At 44.5% G+C, this 18561-nt stretch overlaps 1 protein-coding gene across 1 annotated transcript in view; it reads left to right on the plus strand.

Annotated features, from left to right (window-relative positions):
* The window catches only part of LOC146074317 (stabilin-2-like), a 227452-nt gene that overhangs the window by 111633 nt on the left and 97258 nt on the right, over positions 1–18561 (plus strand). Inside the window, exons 31-38 of the mRNA XM_083182260.1 lie at positions 685–762; positions 1674–1772; positions 1902–2009; positions 3130–3261; positions 3360–3488; positions 6977–7033; positions 8267–8362; positions 8919–9114. Of these exons, the coding sequence (XP_083038386.1) occupies positions 685–762; positions 1674–1772; positions 1902–2009; positions 3130–3261; positions 3360–3488; positions 6977–7033; positions 8267–8362; positions 8919–9114 (895 nt within the window). The remainder of the gene's footprint in view (positions 1–684; positions 763–1673; positions 1773–1901; positions 2010–3129; positions 3262–3359; positions 3489–6976; positions 7034–8266; positions 8363–8918; positions 9115–18561) is intronic.

The following is an 18561-nucleotide window of genomic DNA, read 5'->3' on the forward strand; positions in this document are numbered from 1 at the left end:
GCTGTTCTAAACACTTTAAATATGATTTTTGTATTTATTTACATGATTTATACTAATTACTATGCAAATTAAATATGAAGTATTATATATTCTAGAATACAAGTTTTATTATCCCGGAACCCACCTATTGAGTGCAGATACTTATTCCTATTTTTTTTTTCGCTATTAGTCCATGCCCCATTTAGTACTTAGTGCCAGACCAGCTCTCTATGGCCCTCAGCAACGATATTGATATTGTATATTTTACGAATATCTATTTCTCAAAATTCCTTTATTAGAATTTGTTAATGTTGCTTTTTATATGAATTATTGTGACTTGCGCAGTATATGGCACATTGCTCAGTTTCAAACATTAACTTTACCACAATGGCCTTAAAGTTTTAGGGGCTACTTCAAATACCTAGAAGCCACCGGCTCCCGCCACCGACTGCATGTTAACTGCAGAAGGCGGATTCTCTGTGCACCATATGGTGGTGAAAACAGAATTTGCCTCCTGTAAGGTGCAACACAGGCTGTCAATGGTACAGTAGCTTGCAGCTAATCAGCCCTAAGTGAAAATAATCTTTGTTAATTACCGTTATGTTATGTACCAACTGTTATGCATTTGTGTATAAATACAGTACGTAGTATCGATAACAACACTACTTTAATGATGAGGCTTAGACTGTTTCATTTGCATTTCAGAATGTCACTGTTGGGGGTGCTAACGTCGTGGTTGGTGATATAGTAGCTACAAATGGCATTGTGCACCTTATTGACAAGGTAAATCTTTGTATTCATTAGTGTCTTATATTCTGCAAGCAATGTACAATTGAATGTTTTACTGTGAAACAATATAATGCATTGGTTTGTATATACTCTGATACAGATTTCACGTAATTGTTTTATTTTCCTGGCTTCTATTTTTGCCTTTCGACAAAGTTTTTTTAATTTTAAGCAGAATTGTTTCATTGCATTGGCATTACCTAATACTAAAGAATGCTAGATATCTAATTCTGGTTTACTCAAAAGGCGGCAAATTTCGTAGCCTTGCGAGTCCCCCAGACGCCACCTGAATGGTTGCCTGCCGCCCCCCCCCCCCCCCCTTTGCACCCACGATCCCCTGTGCGGATGGATGATTTGCATAATCCTTAAGTTCATATGTCTGAATGCCATCCATGCTTCCTTTCCCGTTTGCCTTCATGAAAAGGCACATGGCCACCATGTGACCACATCAGGTTGGGCTGTACCTGACAATGGGGCAGATGTATTAAACCTGGTGGACAGATAAAGCGGAAGGTAATAATGCACCAGCCAATCAGCTCCTTTTTGTCAAATTACAGCCTGGGTTTAAAAAAAAACAGTTAGGAGCTGACTAACTGTCTGAAGGAAGATTACACTAAAAGCCCTCAAGTTTTTTTCTGGTTACAGTGGTCTTTCAATGACAACTGTAAAGTAGTTAGTTAGAGGAACCCACATTTTTTATTTTATATCCAGGACTATAAGCCATGTGCTCCATATGCTTATTGATCATTTGTGAAATGAAGTTGACTTTTTTGTTGCCTTTTATTTTTTCCTTTGATTTTAATATTTGAGCATGTAATAATTGATTTACTTATATGAGAGGCCACGGTGTAATTTAATTTGTGCTCTTTTTGTGTAGATGAATACATGACAAATGAAATATTTTATAGGTTTTAACCCCAGATCAAATCACTGGTAGCTCAAAGCCGGACCTTATGACCAGACTTGATCAGATGCCTGATTACTCCATCTTCCGTGGCTATATCATTGTAAGTACAATGAGTGTCCTGCTATACTGAGCGCACCCAATTCTGTTAATTTCTGTACAGTTTCTTGCTTTGAAAATAATAAAAAATTATTAATGATACATTATTCCCAAATATGTTTTATCACTTTAGGAATACAAGCTGGCAAAATTGATTGAATCTGAAGACTCTTACACAGTATTTGCACCTCATAATGATGCAATCAACACCTATATCCACAATAAAGGTCCAGTCACGCTAGTGAGTATTTTATCATCAGGCTTAGGGCCCGATTCAGTCCTGATTGAAGGGCTGCAAACAGCCCTGGCAATCATCGGACTACTGCGCTTGCTCACGTTCCAAAGTGCGCCGGGCTGTTCGTGTAAACAAACAAAGCGATGGCTAGCCATCGCTGGCCTTTTCGCAAGTTGAGAGACAGGTGCCAGGTGTTTGGGGACAACATGTTTGCGTTTTCTGGGAGTGGCCTGGAAAATTTGGGCGTTGCCCGTCTGTTGGAAGGGAGGGCCGCTGACGTCAGCAGTGGTCTTCTTCTCCCCATTGTGCCTGCAAACGGGGAAAACCATTAGATGGTGAGAAATTGCAAATGGTTTTCCCTTTGTGAACGTATTTGCAGCTGTGAACAGGGGCCTGGGGAATTTACCTGATCGCTGGGCTCTGAAGAATCAGGCCCTTAGTCAATATCTATCCATTATATTGGATTTGTGCTATATCATTGTGGAGCATTATATTGATAAATCAAAGGTAACTGCAGGTGGATGGGAATGAGATAATGTAATTTAGGATTTAGGGACAGGAAAGAACACAAAGTCCAAGGAAAGGGATTTCTCTAATGGTGGTCATACGCTTGTGCAATCAGATGCGATGCGACATCGCATCCGATCACATCTTAAGTGCTTTTTTCCAGCACCCAATAACATGTGTGATGACATGGGCGGTGATGACATGGGCGGTGGTGTAGCGGGGCGGGCAGCAAGAGGGCTGGTGTACAGCAATTTAGTCGAGCTGGCGGCGTGCAGCAAGAGGGAATGGCGGACAACAGTAGTTAGCGGGTGACAGAATTTGAAAAAAATTTTTTAGAGACTGGGTGGCCTCCTGCCAGCCCTCCGCTGCAGCGCTGCCGCAGATTGCATTGCAAAAGATCTCATGTGGTTAAAAACCACATGCCATCACACATGCAATGCACTAGATATTATGTGCATGACAAATTATCTGGCCATGCGATTGGATGTGGCAATTTATTGAAAACGCATGTATCGCATACCATATCTCACATGTGTATGGGCATCATAAGGAAAGTAACAGTGAATTGACAGATTAGATAACATGGTTAACAGTTATTTCTCTTCATACTTATCTTCAGGATGAAGACACAATCAGATATCATGTCATACTGGGTCAGCAGCTGATGAAGAATGACCTGATTGAAGGCATGCATCGGGAAACCATGCTGGGGGTTTCATTCCAAGTTGGATTTTTTATGCATAATGGCCAGGTAAAGATACAGAAATATGTCAGTTTCAATTTATATTCTGAAAGCATCATCTTCTTGATATAATGTCCTAAGTGGTGACCTTTCCTTCTCTTATTCAGCTCTATGTTAATGATGCACCAGTGAACTACACTAATGCAGCCACCGAGAAAGGAGTTATTCATGGAGTGGGAAAAGTTTTAGAAATACAGAAGAATAGATGCGACATGAATGATACATCTGTTATAATGGTAACTATATTAGTCCGGTTTTACAGTGTGGCATAATATCTATATTGCTGAAACATATTTCTTATTGAAACTGATAGAGGGGCACTTTAAGAGAGGAAGAGGCCCAGGTGCAACCTCCTCTGTTCAGGCCCCCTCCTCTCTGCCGCCACAAAGGGCAATATAGTCTGAGCACCAGAGCGCACAGACTCTACTGCTCATGCTCAGACCTCCAGAAAATGGCGCAATGAGTGAGTGCACCAATTATAAATACGCCACTGAACTGATACCCTAATACTGTCACCATGTGGTGTAAAGATGCAGTTCTTGTGGTGGCAACACCTGTGCATTAACATTGTCCAAACCTTTTATCTATCCAGTATTTCCAGTGGCAGCGCTGACCATGTAATGAAAGGGAGGGAAACATGTGATCATGTATGTGATTTATGTGCTAGATGGTTCCCCAGGGATTGTCAGCACTGTCTACATTTGGCACCATGCGGCACCAGGGAATTAGCATAAGGCTTTGCACGTTCTTTCTAAACCCGCCCCTGGACTCCCATTGGCTAGTTACACAGGAGTCTGGGAGTGGGTTTAGGAGTGTGTAAAGCTTTATTGTTCCCGGGCGTGGCATGGCACCCGATGTAGACAGCACTGCCGATCTATCCAGCACATATATTACATACATGATCACATGTATATTTGTATGTGATAAGTATTCCACCTTTGCTCTAGATCACAGGTCTTCAACCTGTGGCTCTCCAGGTGTTGTGGAACTACATTTCCCATCATGCCCTGACAGTTTTGGCATGCTCTTATAGGAAAAAATGTGGCAATGCATGCTGGAACATGTAGTTTCACAACATCTGGAGGGCCATAGGTTGAAGACCCATGCTCTAGATGGTCGGAGCTGCAGCCATCGCTGAGTATTTCGCATTGTAGAATATTTCAGTAGTAACCAAAACCTGTGCTCACATTCCTAAAGTTAAGACAGTCATATTCACTGTTATATTCTATATTTATGTTCTTCTACTGATCCATACACTGTGGTATAATCATTATGTTAGGAACTAATGACAGCAACACAGTATTCTGTGACCAGTATTCATAAGGAAGTATATCACACCACTAAATGGCTGCCTCCACTGTGTGTAATAGTCCTTCTTTAACTGCAGACTATTAGTCAGAAGCATTCTGTGGCTTTGAGTTAAAAACCACATTGATTGTTAGCTGTTATTATTACTCTAGTAAGGGTTGTGTGGCTGAGCCCGGGTAATTCTGGGACGTGTCCTGATGGAAGGGGGTGTGGGGGGGGGATGGGTGCTTGGTGGCAGCAGACTCCTTGCAGTCACTGCAGCTCATCAGGCTGGTGTCATAAATGGGAGATGACAGGTAAGGTGGGGGTGAAGGGGTTTTGAGTGGGTGAGCAATGGTAAATTGTAACCCCTCTCCCCCTCTCGGCACCGCTGACTCTAGTATCGTTCTGTACAGTGTACTCTAACAACACATTTTATACATGTTTCAACCATGTGTCACTTTTCCATTAGATATTAATAGCTCTAGGGATATTGTTCTACATAATTATTACATAATACTTGCTATTATCCCTGTTCTAAGCAGTCCTGACAATTATTATTATTATTATTATTATTATTATTATTATTATAATTACATAAAACTTAAGATATTATCCAGATACTGCTTTTATCTCTTAGTAATCTTCATGGGTTTTGTAAATAAACTCCTTTATTTATATAAAGTGTTCTGTAACTAAGGGATCAGTTATCATGGTATGCCTTTAATCTTAAATTCAGGAAAGTATTCAGGTATACAGCTGGAGTAACTCATAGCCATCCCCTGTGATGACTTGCTGGCCCTGGCACCAATAACATTTAGTTGCATGCTGCAAATGAGTGAGGACAGATTGCAATCGTAATAATCTCAGACATGTTTGTTGTCTGTTATTTGTTTGTTTGTCTGGTATGTAGTTGGGCACTGTTGGACTGATTGGGACTAAACAACGCAAGGTGGCTTGATTGGGTCCAGATTATGTTCATAAAACCACCAATCCCGACCCTGTGGGTGTCCCGGGGGCCCAAAAATGGGTCAGGGAAGCAAGATATGTCAAAACTGCACAATAAAGAGGGGGTAGAGGACATGAGGTTTAAGAAAAAAATGTGGTGAGATCCGGGAGCTGACCACAGAAAGGTGTATGCCGGGCACACTATGGGTATGGGTCCGGTATACAATCGGAAACTGTTGGGACAATTTGGACGAAACCAATGTGAGATGGCTTGATTGGCTCCAGATTAGGTTTAAGGCCACTCAGACACTCAATCCCGACCTTTGTGGGGGTCCCCAGGGACAAAAAGAGGTCCAGACACTAGACAAAGTGGGTCAGGGAAGCAATATGATAAAGTTGCTTAACATATAGGGGGTAGAGGCTTAAAAAATTAAATGTGGTGAGGGGGTTTAAGAAAAAACAATGTAGCCAGATACATGAGCGACCACAGAGAGGTGTATGCAGTGCACACCATGAGCATAGGGAGCATGTACAGGGCCTTACGTTGGATGTATTTGGTGTATTCAGATGACACCAGGCAGCCACCTCCTGGGTCAGTTGGAAGAGCGGACAAGCGTAAAGCAAGAGAACCATAAAAATTCAAGTAATGCTAATTGCATAACCAAACCTGAGTCGGGTACCTTGGCTAGTAACATATAATGCTATGAAGGGGTGGATCCAGCCTAGCAAACAGGTAAACACTGCCCAACCGAATGCCCGCACCCCCTCCCATCGCTAGCATGTGCCCGAAAGAAGAAGCTGACCATCAAATGATTTCTTCAGCCTTCACTCTGAACAGTAAGTCCATACTTTTCAGATGCCTGCAGAATTGGGGTCGGATGTCTGCTGCCCCCCCCCCCCCCGAGCAGGCTTCGCCATTCGCAGACCATCCACCATCGAAAATGGAACCAAATTTGGACCCGAATAAACGGGTCTGAATCAGCCCCACAATTCCACTATGTTTCCCATATTACCTGTAACATGTCTCTCATCTGCTGCAGGCAGGCTTGTGTTGTCAGGATCAATCCCCTTCAGACTCTGGTATACTATAGGCGCTAACACATCCTCTCGCATGCGGACGCATGGAGGAGAATGATTTCTGTAGCCCTCGCTCTGAAATGTAAGTATATACTTACTCTTCAGACGCCCGATATCCAGCGAATTGGGGGCGGGCGCTGACATCATGTGATGTGTCGCCTGCCCCAAGCAGACATCGACATGCCTGCTTTTGCAGGGGTACACCTAGCATTTCATAAACCCTGGCTAGTACCCTACATACACAAACCCCAACAATCAGCGAGGATAGCGAATTCGCCCCGCACCAAGCTGCTCTGAGTTGCCCCCTATATGTCATATTTTCTTTTATTAATTTACTTCATTACCGGTGAAATTGCCAGTTGACTCATATGTGCTTTGCAATAAGTATTTATATATGTTTTTTTTTTCGCAGAGCAAATGTGGTGATTGCTCATCGAATTCTGTCTGCGGCAAAAACATGGCGCCCCAGGTAAGAGAACATTACATGACTCTAAGGGCATTATTCTGGTCGATGCGATCCATTCCAAATTCTTTAGGAGGGCGCATTTTAGCCATCTGCGCATGCGTAGGCAACGCTATGCGCATGTGCCACGCATGGTCTTCGAACTCGTTCACACTAATACCGTACAGAAATGTCCACCGAATTGACTCTGGAAATATGGGCGTTTTTGGTAGTCATTCGGACTTACACAAGGGCGTGGTTTCAAAGTGGGAAAAACTGGGCGTAAATATGGGCGTACACGAGGGAGTGCACAAACTCTGGTAGGGGTGCATTCGGGCAGCACACCGACTGCAAACGAACCAACACGCATGAAATATGCGGTCTTCATAAGCAAGTTTCACTTTGCGGAGAGCACTTGTTCATGTGCTGGGCATTCGGTTCGCCCAATTAGTACGCCCGCACCTGAAGCACTGTCAGCTGAACACAATACAATCCACTCCTCTACTCATTACTCATTAATTACACTCTTTTCATTGCTTCAATTGGAAGCATTGCTGCCTAAATGGACCATTACTTAAAGACACAAAGATAAGCTAAAACACCACTGCATGTTTGCTATTTTACCCACATTTACACTGCAAGCAATGGTCAGAAATTGGTACCAATAATATAATTTTACATGTCACTTTTACATACAGCAATAACACCACACATTTGGGGATAAGGGTTAATGTAAAGTGGTAGTAATGTGTTTAAGTATCAAATAGGATTTAATTGATTACAATTACAAACAAACCCTTTTTTATAAGGTAGCCTATTTGCATAAGTGTGTCATGTGACAGATTTATGAGTTCAGATAATGAGTTTTGCATAAATACACCACATCGGTGCGTACGAGCAGCTTCCCGTCCGTTCTGACGCTGTAAGACCGTGCAGAATCTTTGTGTTCCCACCGCACACGCACGGTTTGGATGTTGTCCGAAAACACACCCTCTTCTTAGAGAGTGAGTCCGTCCGAATGCGGAGGACCTGTGGGCGTTTGTTCTTTCAATGTCCGCACAGCGTGGCGTTCGGTCAGCTCCGAAAGAATTTTGAAAGTTCCGCACCAACCAGAATAACCTCCTAACTTCAGTATACTAGAAAAGTCAGATATTCCAATAACCAGAATAAAGTATACCCATTGCTACATGATAACCTGCAACAACATTTTAATCAATTACACTTTTTTTATGTCTGTGTTTGTTGTTATTATTTTTGCAGCTTGGTATAAAAAAGACTTGCATTTACACAAAGTACAGCTTAGGAAAGAGATTCATCTTTATTGGCTGCCAGGTCAACTGTGCTAAAACCGTAATTGTAAGTACGCTTACAATATATTTGTAGATATGTTATATTATGCACTGTATAACTTGCCAGGTCTAATATCACAGCAGGTTCCAGTTGCAGTACAATATTAACTTCAGCAGTCACAGCAGCAGCGATCAGTGGACCTTCCTGGTCCCAGGACTCTGACGCTAACCACCAACCCCAGCCTTTCACCTGTCTCACTTGTTTAGCATTAGGAGCCCTGAACTCTGTTCCCAGCAAAGGTGTAAACCCAGCTCTCAGGTGCTGCTGATTACCTGGCTGTTGTTCCCAGCAGGAAGCAAAACCTGCCGAACACATTACACCCAGATTGTCAGACAATGATTATATGCTAACTAGTTCAGTGTCTGAGGGCAACCCTTGGCCCTCCTGTCCTGCTGTGAGTCCATGACCCTCCTGTCACACTATATTGTTCATTTTGGACTATAAAAGAGAAGGCAGATATGCAATGTGACAAAGCTGATAACCAAGTAACAGAAAGAAAATAGATAATGCAATACCACTTGCCTAATAAAACTTATTAATCGTAATGTTTTTCTGTGTGCAGACCAGAGAATGCTGTACTGGGTTCTTTGGCCAGCAGTGCTTAGCCTGTCCTGGGAAAGCTGGACTGCCTTGTTTTGGAAATGGAATATGCATGGATGGTGTTAATGGCACAGGAGTTTGCAACTGTGAAGAAGGGTTCATTGGAACTGCCTGTGAGACTTGTGCTAAGGGGAAATATGGTGCTCGCTGTGATCAAGGTATTCATTTTTATTTATACACACAGAAATTAATCAGGGCTCTTTTTGCTAGGAGAAATTGTAAGTAGGTAAACCATTATATCCGCATTGTTTCCTCCATACTTTGCCTCCTGAGAGGCACTCTGTCATGTCGTCCTAGAGCTCACTTGCAATTCTGGCCTTCATTATGTGAACAGAAACTTTTAGACCAGGGGTAGCCAAGTCCAGTCCTCGAGATCTACCAACAGTTACTGTTTTCCATGTCTCCTCACAGAATCACAAGTGAAGAAATTAGCTCCACCTGTGGAACTTTTAAAATGTGTTGTGAGTAATGAGTGCACCTGTGCAGCAGCTAGGTTGTCTGTAAAATGTGAACTGTTGGTAGCTCTTGAGGACTGGAGTTGGCTACCACTGATTTTAGAACATACTTGCCTACCTGAGCCTTTCCATGAGGGAGAAATTGCCCTGGACTTTCCTGGTAATAATGATTGCATACCTCCCAACAGGACCCTCTCCAGGAGGGACACAATGCTCTGTTTCTTGGTCTTCCCTCTTAATTTATGATTGCTATCACCTGTGTGGAAATATCTTTCTTACACATGGACCTGTATAAAACAGGTGATGGCAATCGCACATTAAGAGGGAAGTCCAGAAACAGAGCATCATGTCCCTCCTGGAGAGGGCCATGTTGGGAGGTATGTGATTGCCATCCCCTGTGGTGAAACACCTTTCTTATCAATTACCTACTGTAGCTCACCACTGGTGATGGCAATCCTACATTACCAGGGAAGTCCAGGAAAAGAGCATTTTCTCCCTCATGGATAGGGTCAGGTAGGCAAGTATAGTTTAGAAACACTGTTGGACATTTTTCAAGGCTATCCTTCAGGAGTCTGTTATGAAGTGTATTGATTCTATTTCTCTTGTTGGTATATCTTGTTGGTGTCTGTGGCAGATTTGTGGCAGAAAAGGCTTTCCACATTGGATACACTGTACAAAAGTACATAGGTTGACCTCACTCCCCTAATAACAATGGCCCTTATTCTGATTGATGCGTACTTTTCCGCATACTTTCGGATAGCGTCTTTACGGCGTCTGCGCATGCGTGGAGAACGCCACGCGCATGTGCCACGCATTGACTCCGTACCTGTTCGTGCAAATCCCGTACAAAACTGTGCCCCGCAATCAGTCTTGAAATATGGGCGTATTATGGGCGTCATGCGGAATGAGACATGGGCGTAGTTTCAAAGTGGGAAAAACTGGGAGGAAACATGGGCGGACACGGGGGAGTACACTTATGTTGGGGGGTGTACATTCGGATAGCACTCCGAATGCACGCGACCAAAACCGATAGAAATGTGCGGTGTCCATAAGTCAAGTATTGCTTTGCGGAAACCACTCGGTCTTGCGGTAGCCGAACGGAACGCCTAATGACTACAAGCATTAACACCTGAACCCAATACAATCGACTCCTTTACTCATTACTCACTAATAGGACGCTTGTCAGTGCTTTAATTGAAACCATTGCTGCTTCAAGGAACCTTTACTAAACACACACATATGCTGTACTTGTCCCACACTTTTAAACTGCTAAGAATGGACATCACTGAATATTAATCCTATCAATACACATGTGTATTCTACATGTACTAATTAAACCACACAATTTTGATAAAGTAAAGAAATTTATTTAAAGACATTTCACACACAATGAAACTGTGAAGCAATTAAAAACAAAAAAAAAAAATAATACCAAAAACCATGGCAGGAATGTACCAAAATAACTTATAATTCAAAATAAATATAATTGCACACATTCATAGCCACAGCAGAATCATTTGGAACACAACCGGGGACTTAGCAACATCACTTCAAGTACAGCTGACAGTAATGGCAGGCAAAAGAGGGCAACAGGGGAACCAAAAATGACATATGAAGCAAGGGCTCATCTGGTTACCCTCAGCACGTGATTAGACACAAGAAGCTGACACACACAGCACAATGAAAGAGTTGGGACCACATAACGGTGGAGATTAATGCAGCCACAAGTTCATTTGCGAGCACGTTTGCCCTTGGTAGGCTCCTTGGCCTGTGCAGCAGCTCTTCGGCCACGGCCAGATGCTGGGGCAGGTGGAGCAGATGCTGGTGAGGGGGTGGATGGTCTACCCCTCCTGCCAGCAGGGAGTGTTGCAGGTGGTAATGCACCAGAAACAGATGACATTAGGACCCTATTGCTGTTAACTAGCTCCACCATAAGCTCATTATGGTGGAGGAGGAGATCATTTTGACGCGTGGCTTGCTCGGCCAGCACCTGAGCACTTGCAGCCATGGCCTGATGCGCCTGAACCATGGCCTGATGCGCCTCAGCCATGGACTGCATGCTCCCAGCGATGGACTGCTGGGTGCTGACCAAGCTCGCCATGATCTCCTCGGTCCTACGCATCTGTTCTGATGCCAACTCTCCCTGCTGGTTAATGTCCCCAAGCATCTGGGCCAAGCTGGCATAATCGGCTTGGGCCGATGGCTGCTGCTGCACACGGCTACCACTGGGGCCAGGTGGCACGGACTCCTCCACCTCCTGAGAAGACTGTTCACCAAGCAGTGGGGTGTCTGTTGAAAATGAGAAACACAATTAGGACACATTCTAAGATAATTACTTGCACAAGCTTATGGCATGACAAATATTTACCTTCCAGAAAAGACGCAAACACTTCAGCTGGGGCCTCGCTATCCATCGTGCTCACCCCCCTGACCTCCTCAACTGCTACACAGCTCTCGGCCATCAACTCCAGGGGGGTGAACTCTAGCCCTGATGGCATGGGCCCGGCCCCAGATCTCTGGCTGTGTTCCCACCGCTTGGTCATCTTCCTCTTCAGGTTGGTTTTGAAGTCGTGCCACCTGCAATGTAAGTTGACATATTAATACATGTCACTCCAGATGTTTGATGTTGCAGCCATTGCTCTGTGCTACATATTACGACATGTGCTTCATGTCAAAAACATGACATTACATTCAACTATGATATCAACCGTTACAATACACATTCACACTCACCCTACTCTAACTCTCAACTAAATAACATGGCAATCATGTCTGTGTATCGTACCAACCTCACCGGCCATTTGCCAAATCCATCTGAGCATTAATTCAAACATTACTTGTCTATTACTGGGCACATGTATCACAAAACAACTTGCCTCTTCTTGACATGCTCCGCCTCACGAACTTGTGGCGCCACTTCATTAATCTCTGCCGTTATGTCTTCCCAAATCTTCCATCTGCGTGTGTGTGTCAGCCTCTCCGGTGGACACTCAATCCAATCACGTGCTCGCGGAACCAGGATGGCAAGCTCCTGTGCTTCATATGCCTTATTTCGGGAACTTGGTTCCTCTGTTGGCCTCTTTTTCCCCTTGCCACGTCCATGCCCACGCCCACTGGCACGTGGCGCTGTACTTGAAGTGCTGCCCATGGTAGTATCTTGTGAAGTCCCCGGTTGTGTTCCAAAGGATTCTGCTGAGGCTGCATATGAGGCAGCTGCAGGTTGCCCTGCTGTAGAAGGGCCAGGTGCAGGTTGCCCTGCTGGAGAAGGGCCAGGTGAAGGTTGCCCTGCTGGAGAAGGGCCAGGTGCAGGTTGCCCTGCTGGAGAAGGGCCAGGTGCAGGTTGCCCTGCTGGAGAAGGGCCAGCAGCCTCAGCATTTCCCACTGCCTGCATGTGCAGTGGCACATAGGAGGTGCTGGAGTCCATCTTGTCAAAAAGTAGCTGCAACTCTTGGTCCACCTCTGATTGGGATCCAGACATGTTAGCAGCAACTTTGTCACATTCTAATACACCTTTATATACTGTTTGTGTATCCTGTTTGGCGTACATCAGCGGCAGCTGCGTTCCGTGCTCGAGCATAACGGCCGCCTGCGTACGGCGTGGTTTTTTCGCGCCGCATACGTTGCGGAAATTCATTGTGTAAAACCTGGCGAAACTTCTACATGAAATATTGGTCACCAATTCTAACATTGCATAGAATCTTCGGATACACCTGTGACTATCGCACAATATACATGCTATTTGGTAGCATGACATGACATTTGGTTCATGACTACTGTGGTATTGTTGATTTTGATTGCAATCTAAAAGTAGCCCAATACCTTAGAAAATCCAGGCCACAAGTCATGCAATACTCATCACTACTGTTATAGACAACACATGTGAGAGGCCTATAAATAGTGAATTGCTGCTAGAATCATTTGTCTCCAGATCTGTACTTGTCAGGGTCTAAGGTAAGCTCTTCCATGGTCCTTGTAGATATGATATCCATTAACAATGTAAGTGTATGAATGTATGCACCATTGCCTCACTGACTACAGATTGTTGGGCCAGCAAAGTGTTTGTAGCATTATAGCAACATGTCACATGTTCACTATTTCAATCACAGGTCTTAAACCTGTGTGTGTCCATCTATTGCAGGACAACATGTCCCAGCAATAGGTGAAATGTGTCAGAGTACATGATGTCGGCAACAAATGCAGACACCTTTGATACTCAAGTAGTGTTTAGTAGTTCGATGTTGTAAGCATCTGTGTGTTTAGGACGGTGTGTATTGAGTTCATATTATTGTTACATCATTATAGAGTCAAATGTATCTTCGCTATTTGACGGGGCGGCCATCTATTGTACGTATTGAAGCCTACAAATCTATTTGTTGTCGGATATGGCCATTATGTGCATAGGTGCATCATTATTTATGTTCATTTCTTTCTAGGTTGCTGAAGCAATGATGGCATTCATGGAAAGGAGGCTAAGGGCACTTGTGGCTCTCCCCACTCGTCGCCCAAGGAGGCCAGGACGTGCTAGAATCTATCGCACACGGGTGACTCTGTTTGATATGCCCGATGATGAGGTACTTACTAGGTACCGGTTACCGCCACATGTCATTCTGGATCTGCTCTCGTTAATTGAGAGTGATCTGGAACCTCTACACGGGATCACGACAGCAATTCCGCCTCACACACAGCTGCTGGCGGTGTTGCATTTCTGCGCCTCAGGATCATTCCAACAAGTAGTGGCAGTACTTGCTGGAATATCTCAGCCGGCCTTCTGCCGAATCCTGAGGCGTGTGACGTTGGCCATGTTCAGGCGCAAGGGGCACTTCATGGCCATGACATTTGCCACCGAGACCCTGCGCAGAAGCCAGCAGGCCTTCCATCAAATTGCTGGCTTCCCTAATGTGATAGGGGCTGTGGATGGCACCCATGTACCATTTGTGCCTCCATCTCGAAGTGAGAAGATATATAGGAACCGCAAATTGTTCCACTCACTGAACGTGATGGTGGTATGTGGCCCATCCATGGAAATTCTCGCCTTCAACTCGAAGTTTCCCGGAAGTGCCCATGACTCTCATGTCATCCGACAAACCGGGATATGGCAAAGACTACAAGAGCTGGAAGGCCGTGATGCGTGGGTTCTGGGTGACTCCGGTTACCCATGTACGCCCTGGCTACTTACGCCGTACAGCTCCCCAGCACCGGGCCCACAGGAGGCATTCAATGGGGCGCATGTTGCCACCAGGCAAGTGGTGGAGCGCTCAATTGGCCTTTTAAAGGGTCGATTTAGAGTGCTCCACCGCACTGGTGGGGACTTACAGTATGCGCCTGAAATGGTGTCGAGGATCGTGGGCCTGTGTGTATTTTTCCATAACATTGCTGTGCGGCGTGAGATACCCTTTGATGAGTGGGAGGTTCCATCTGAGCCGCAAGATCCGCCCATGCGCCCATCCCGCGCCCCTGAATGCTGGAGGGGATACCAGCTGCGGGACTCTGTGGCGCAAAGATTCTTCAGGTACATTTTATATAGTTGACCAGAACACACCAATTGTTGTAAAAATCACCCCTTCAAATAAGTACAGTGTGTTAGTTGTCAGTGTTACAAAACGACAATTAGCCAGCCTGCCCTCCTAATGGCAAAGAAATTGTAGATATTTATCATATGTGCTTAGTTTTGGTGGAAGTACAATATAGGTGCTCATTATTATACCTTGTGTTTGTTATATCTTCATTATTGTAGTTGATACTATCCCTGATGTCTGGTGAGTACATTGATTTATTCTCTAATGTGGTGGGGACTTTTTTCTGTGTTGATGTATGATTTGTTTGCAGATATATATATATATATATATATATATATATGATATTGGAATTTATGAACATGTTTAAAAATTTCAAGGAGCAGCCAGGCAGCCAGGCAGCCAGGCAGGCAGGCAGGCAGCCAGGCAGGCAGGCAGGCAGCGCTGGTGTATAATGCTGGACTCAGGATACCTGCAAGTATGTGTATGTGTCTTTTAAACATAAATGTACGCATACACATAGATGCATAGAGTAAGTAATGCTAAGTACAGCTATGCGTTGCTAAGCTATAGCACGCGTTGCTTGGCGGAGCGAGGCGTTATTGGATTTGCAAAGTGCATACACACTGTGTTTTATATATATCAGATTTGTTCATTGCCATACATCAGCACTACCGTTTTGAAGGCATGCGAATTTGTCACCATTTGTGTTGGCGCAGAGACGCTGTTCATGTCAAGATGAACAATAAAGTTATTAACAGAAATAACTGTGATAAACCAATGCCACCACATGATTGGTTGATTGATGCCATTGTTAACATGGCGGAGACACGCAGGGCAGAGCCGTTTTCGCCTGCGGAACTGAGGGCTCTGGTCTCCGTCATGGAGACAAGGCTGGGCCGTGCAGGGCCGTTCATAACAAATGGCCAGAAGCGGCGGGCCTATGCTGCGGCAGGGCGCCGCATTTTCGCCCGCACTCGGGTGCGGAGGACCATCGGCCAGCTAGAGAGGCGGTGGTCAGACCTCCGCAGGCGCCAGCCCCAGCTTCTCCACCAGATTAGGAACGAGATAGCTGATTGTGAGTATTTTAGCTATGAAATTTCGCACTGACATCATAGCATATATAAACTATAACAATTGTCTCATGATAAGTGGGTGTCCATGGGTTTAAAAGTCCATAGACTGTTATGTGTGCTTCTTCCTGGTTAACATGCAGTCATGTGCCTTTTATATGTAATTACATAGCATTCATGATTCTGATGCATACAATGTGCCAGATCTAATATGTGTTAAACATTGATAAATGCCAGGGTTGTAATGATTGAACAAATTACTAACAATCACATAATAACTTAAATGTCACACTTTGGAGTCCATTAACAGTAAGGAGCTACTTTCAAACATCGTTTGCCAACATTATCACCCTTCCATGTATGTCTTGTTATGGATTAATACATGTGCCCCAATGACCCTACATTGACCATGATTTTGGTTTCTTCCACACAGCACGAGCCAGAGCACGACAGGCACGTGAACAGGCCGAGGCAGGCCAGGCCGAGGAGGAGGGGCAAGAGCCTGATGAGGAGGTGCCGCCGATGGTGGAGGAGGAGCAAGTGGAGGAGGAGGAGGAGCAGATGGTGGAGGAGGTGGAGGAGATGGTGGAGGAGGTGGAGGAGATGGTGGAGGAGGAGTATGTGGTGGAGGAGGTGGTGGAGGAGGTGCCTGAGGAGGTGGTGGTGGAGGAGGTGGAAGAGGAGTTGGTGGCGGAGGAGGAGGTGGAGGAGGTGTTGGTGGCGGAGGAGGAGGTGGAGGAGGTGGAGGAGGTGGTGGTGGTGGAGGAGGTGGTGGTGGCGGAGGAGGAGGTGGAGGAGCTGATGGTGGCGGAGGAGGTGGCGGAGGAGGGGGCTGAGGAGGCCACGGTTGCCCCGGAGTTGGCCGAATCCGAGGGGGAGGAGGCGTGTGAGGCGCCGGAGGCCCAACAAATCGGTATGTATACATAATGCATCATTCATGAAGTAGTTGTACTGGTATTTGTTATGTAGCACTGGTGATGGTAAATTTTGTTAGAATACTATTAATACAGAACCCAAAGTGGGTAGCTACAGATACAGGTACGGGTTAGATGGGGTGTCCAAGGCATCCCTTTCATCCAGGACACCTCTGAATTACACAGGTTTGTGGGATGGCTTGGAGCTCCATTTTGACTGCCACATAACCGTTGTAGTTAAACAGGATCCTGGAGTAAAGGGATGAGTGTATCATTTGTGGATTAAATTCACCTGCTGCAAGCGTCGATTCTGACCCATCATATAGTGGAATGTATCTTTTTGTTGAATGTTATTTATAAACTATATGATGTATGCTATAAATGGAGTATGGGCCGGCCTACCTTGGAATGGAGTCACAAAATGCCAGTGTCCCTGGAGCCTCCTCTACCTAAACACCCCCTGTAGTTCAGATTGTTTTTTGCCCTCACAGAATTGTAGGTTGGTTTAGACTGAATTATGATTTGGAGGATGTGTACTGTGCATTCCTGACATTTGCATAACTCCCATGCCACGAACCATCACTGAACTTAGACTGAGGAGATTGTGACAAGTTCTTATTGACGGAGGCCATGACATGCTTGTCATTGGTTAGTCATGGGTGGGTTGTGAATGAGAAGAAACACTATGACTGTTATGTCTTCTGCAGAGTAAAGGGTAGAGGGACAAAAACACAGTATGTAGTAAATAAGTTTGCATGTATGTATGTATATATGTATGTGTCATATCTATTTATCTATGTGTGTCTCTATCTCTCTACATATATATATATATATATATATATATATATATAGATATATATATATATATATATATATATATATATATATTACACATGTCACCTAGCATTTCTGCAATTTATGTAGCAGTATGTGAAATGTATGCATGAATATCATGACTAATTTTTGCCCCTTTCACATGCCCACAGATGCCACAACACCGGCAGATGAGGGGGTTCGTGGGGCCCTCCTGCGGATGGGCCACCATTTGCGGCTCCTAATAGCCGACCTACAGGACCTCCGAGATTTACTGTTATAATTTATTATTTTTTTCCTTTTATATTTAAATGTTAAATTTTCAAATCAATAAATGTTTTATGCAAGGTCAAAGTTGTTGGTTTTATTTGCACATTAAACAGTATATGTGTAGATTGTTTATAATATTTTACACAGGGTCTAATACAAACCATTGCACTTCAATTGCTGTAAGGGTTAATGTTTGCAATGCATGTGTTAGGCATGCTTGTAAGGATATATTGGCATCTAATTGATTCCAATTCCAAACAGGCATTTTTGTATGAGGATAGGTAATTGAATAAGTGGGTCATGTGATGTATTGCAGAATAGACATAATAGTTTGTAGTTTGGCGTAACTACACCGCTTCCGTGCGGAAGCACCGCTTGCCATCCGTTTGGATGCGGGATTCCCGTGCATACTCTGTAATACCGTGCAGAATCTGAGTGTTTCACCCGCACACGTATGGTTTGTATTTCGTCCGTAAACACGCCCTGTTCTTAAAGAGTGAGTCCGTCCGAATGCGGAGGACACGTGGGCGTTTCTACGGACGATGGCCGCACGCGGCAGCACACCGT

The sequence above is a fragment of the Crinia signifera genome, chromosome 4 (genome assembly GCF_055691185.1).
Source record: "Crinia signifera chromosome 4, ASM5569118v1, whole genome shotgun sequence".
In the NCBI taxonomy this organism is placed as follows: domain Eukaryota; kingdom Metazoa; phylum Chordata; class Amphibia; order Anura; family Myobatrachidae; genus Crinia; species Crinia signifera.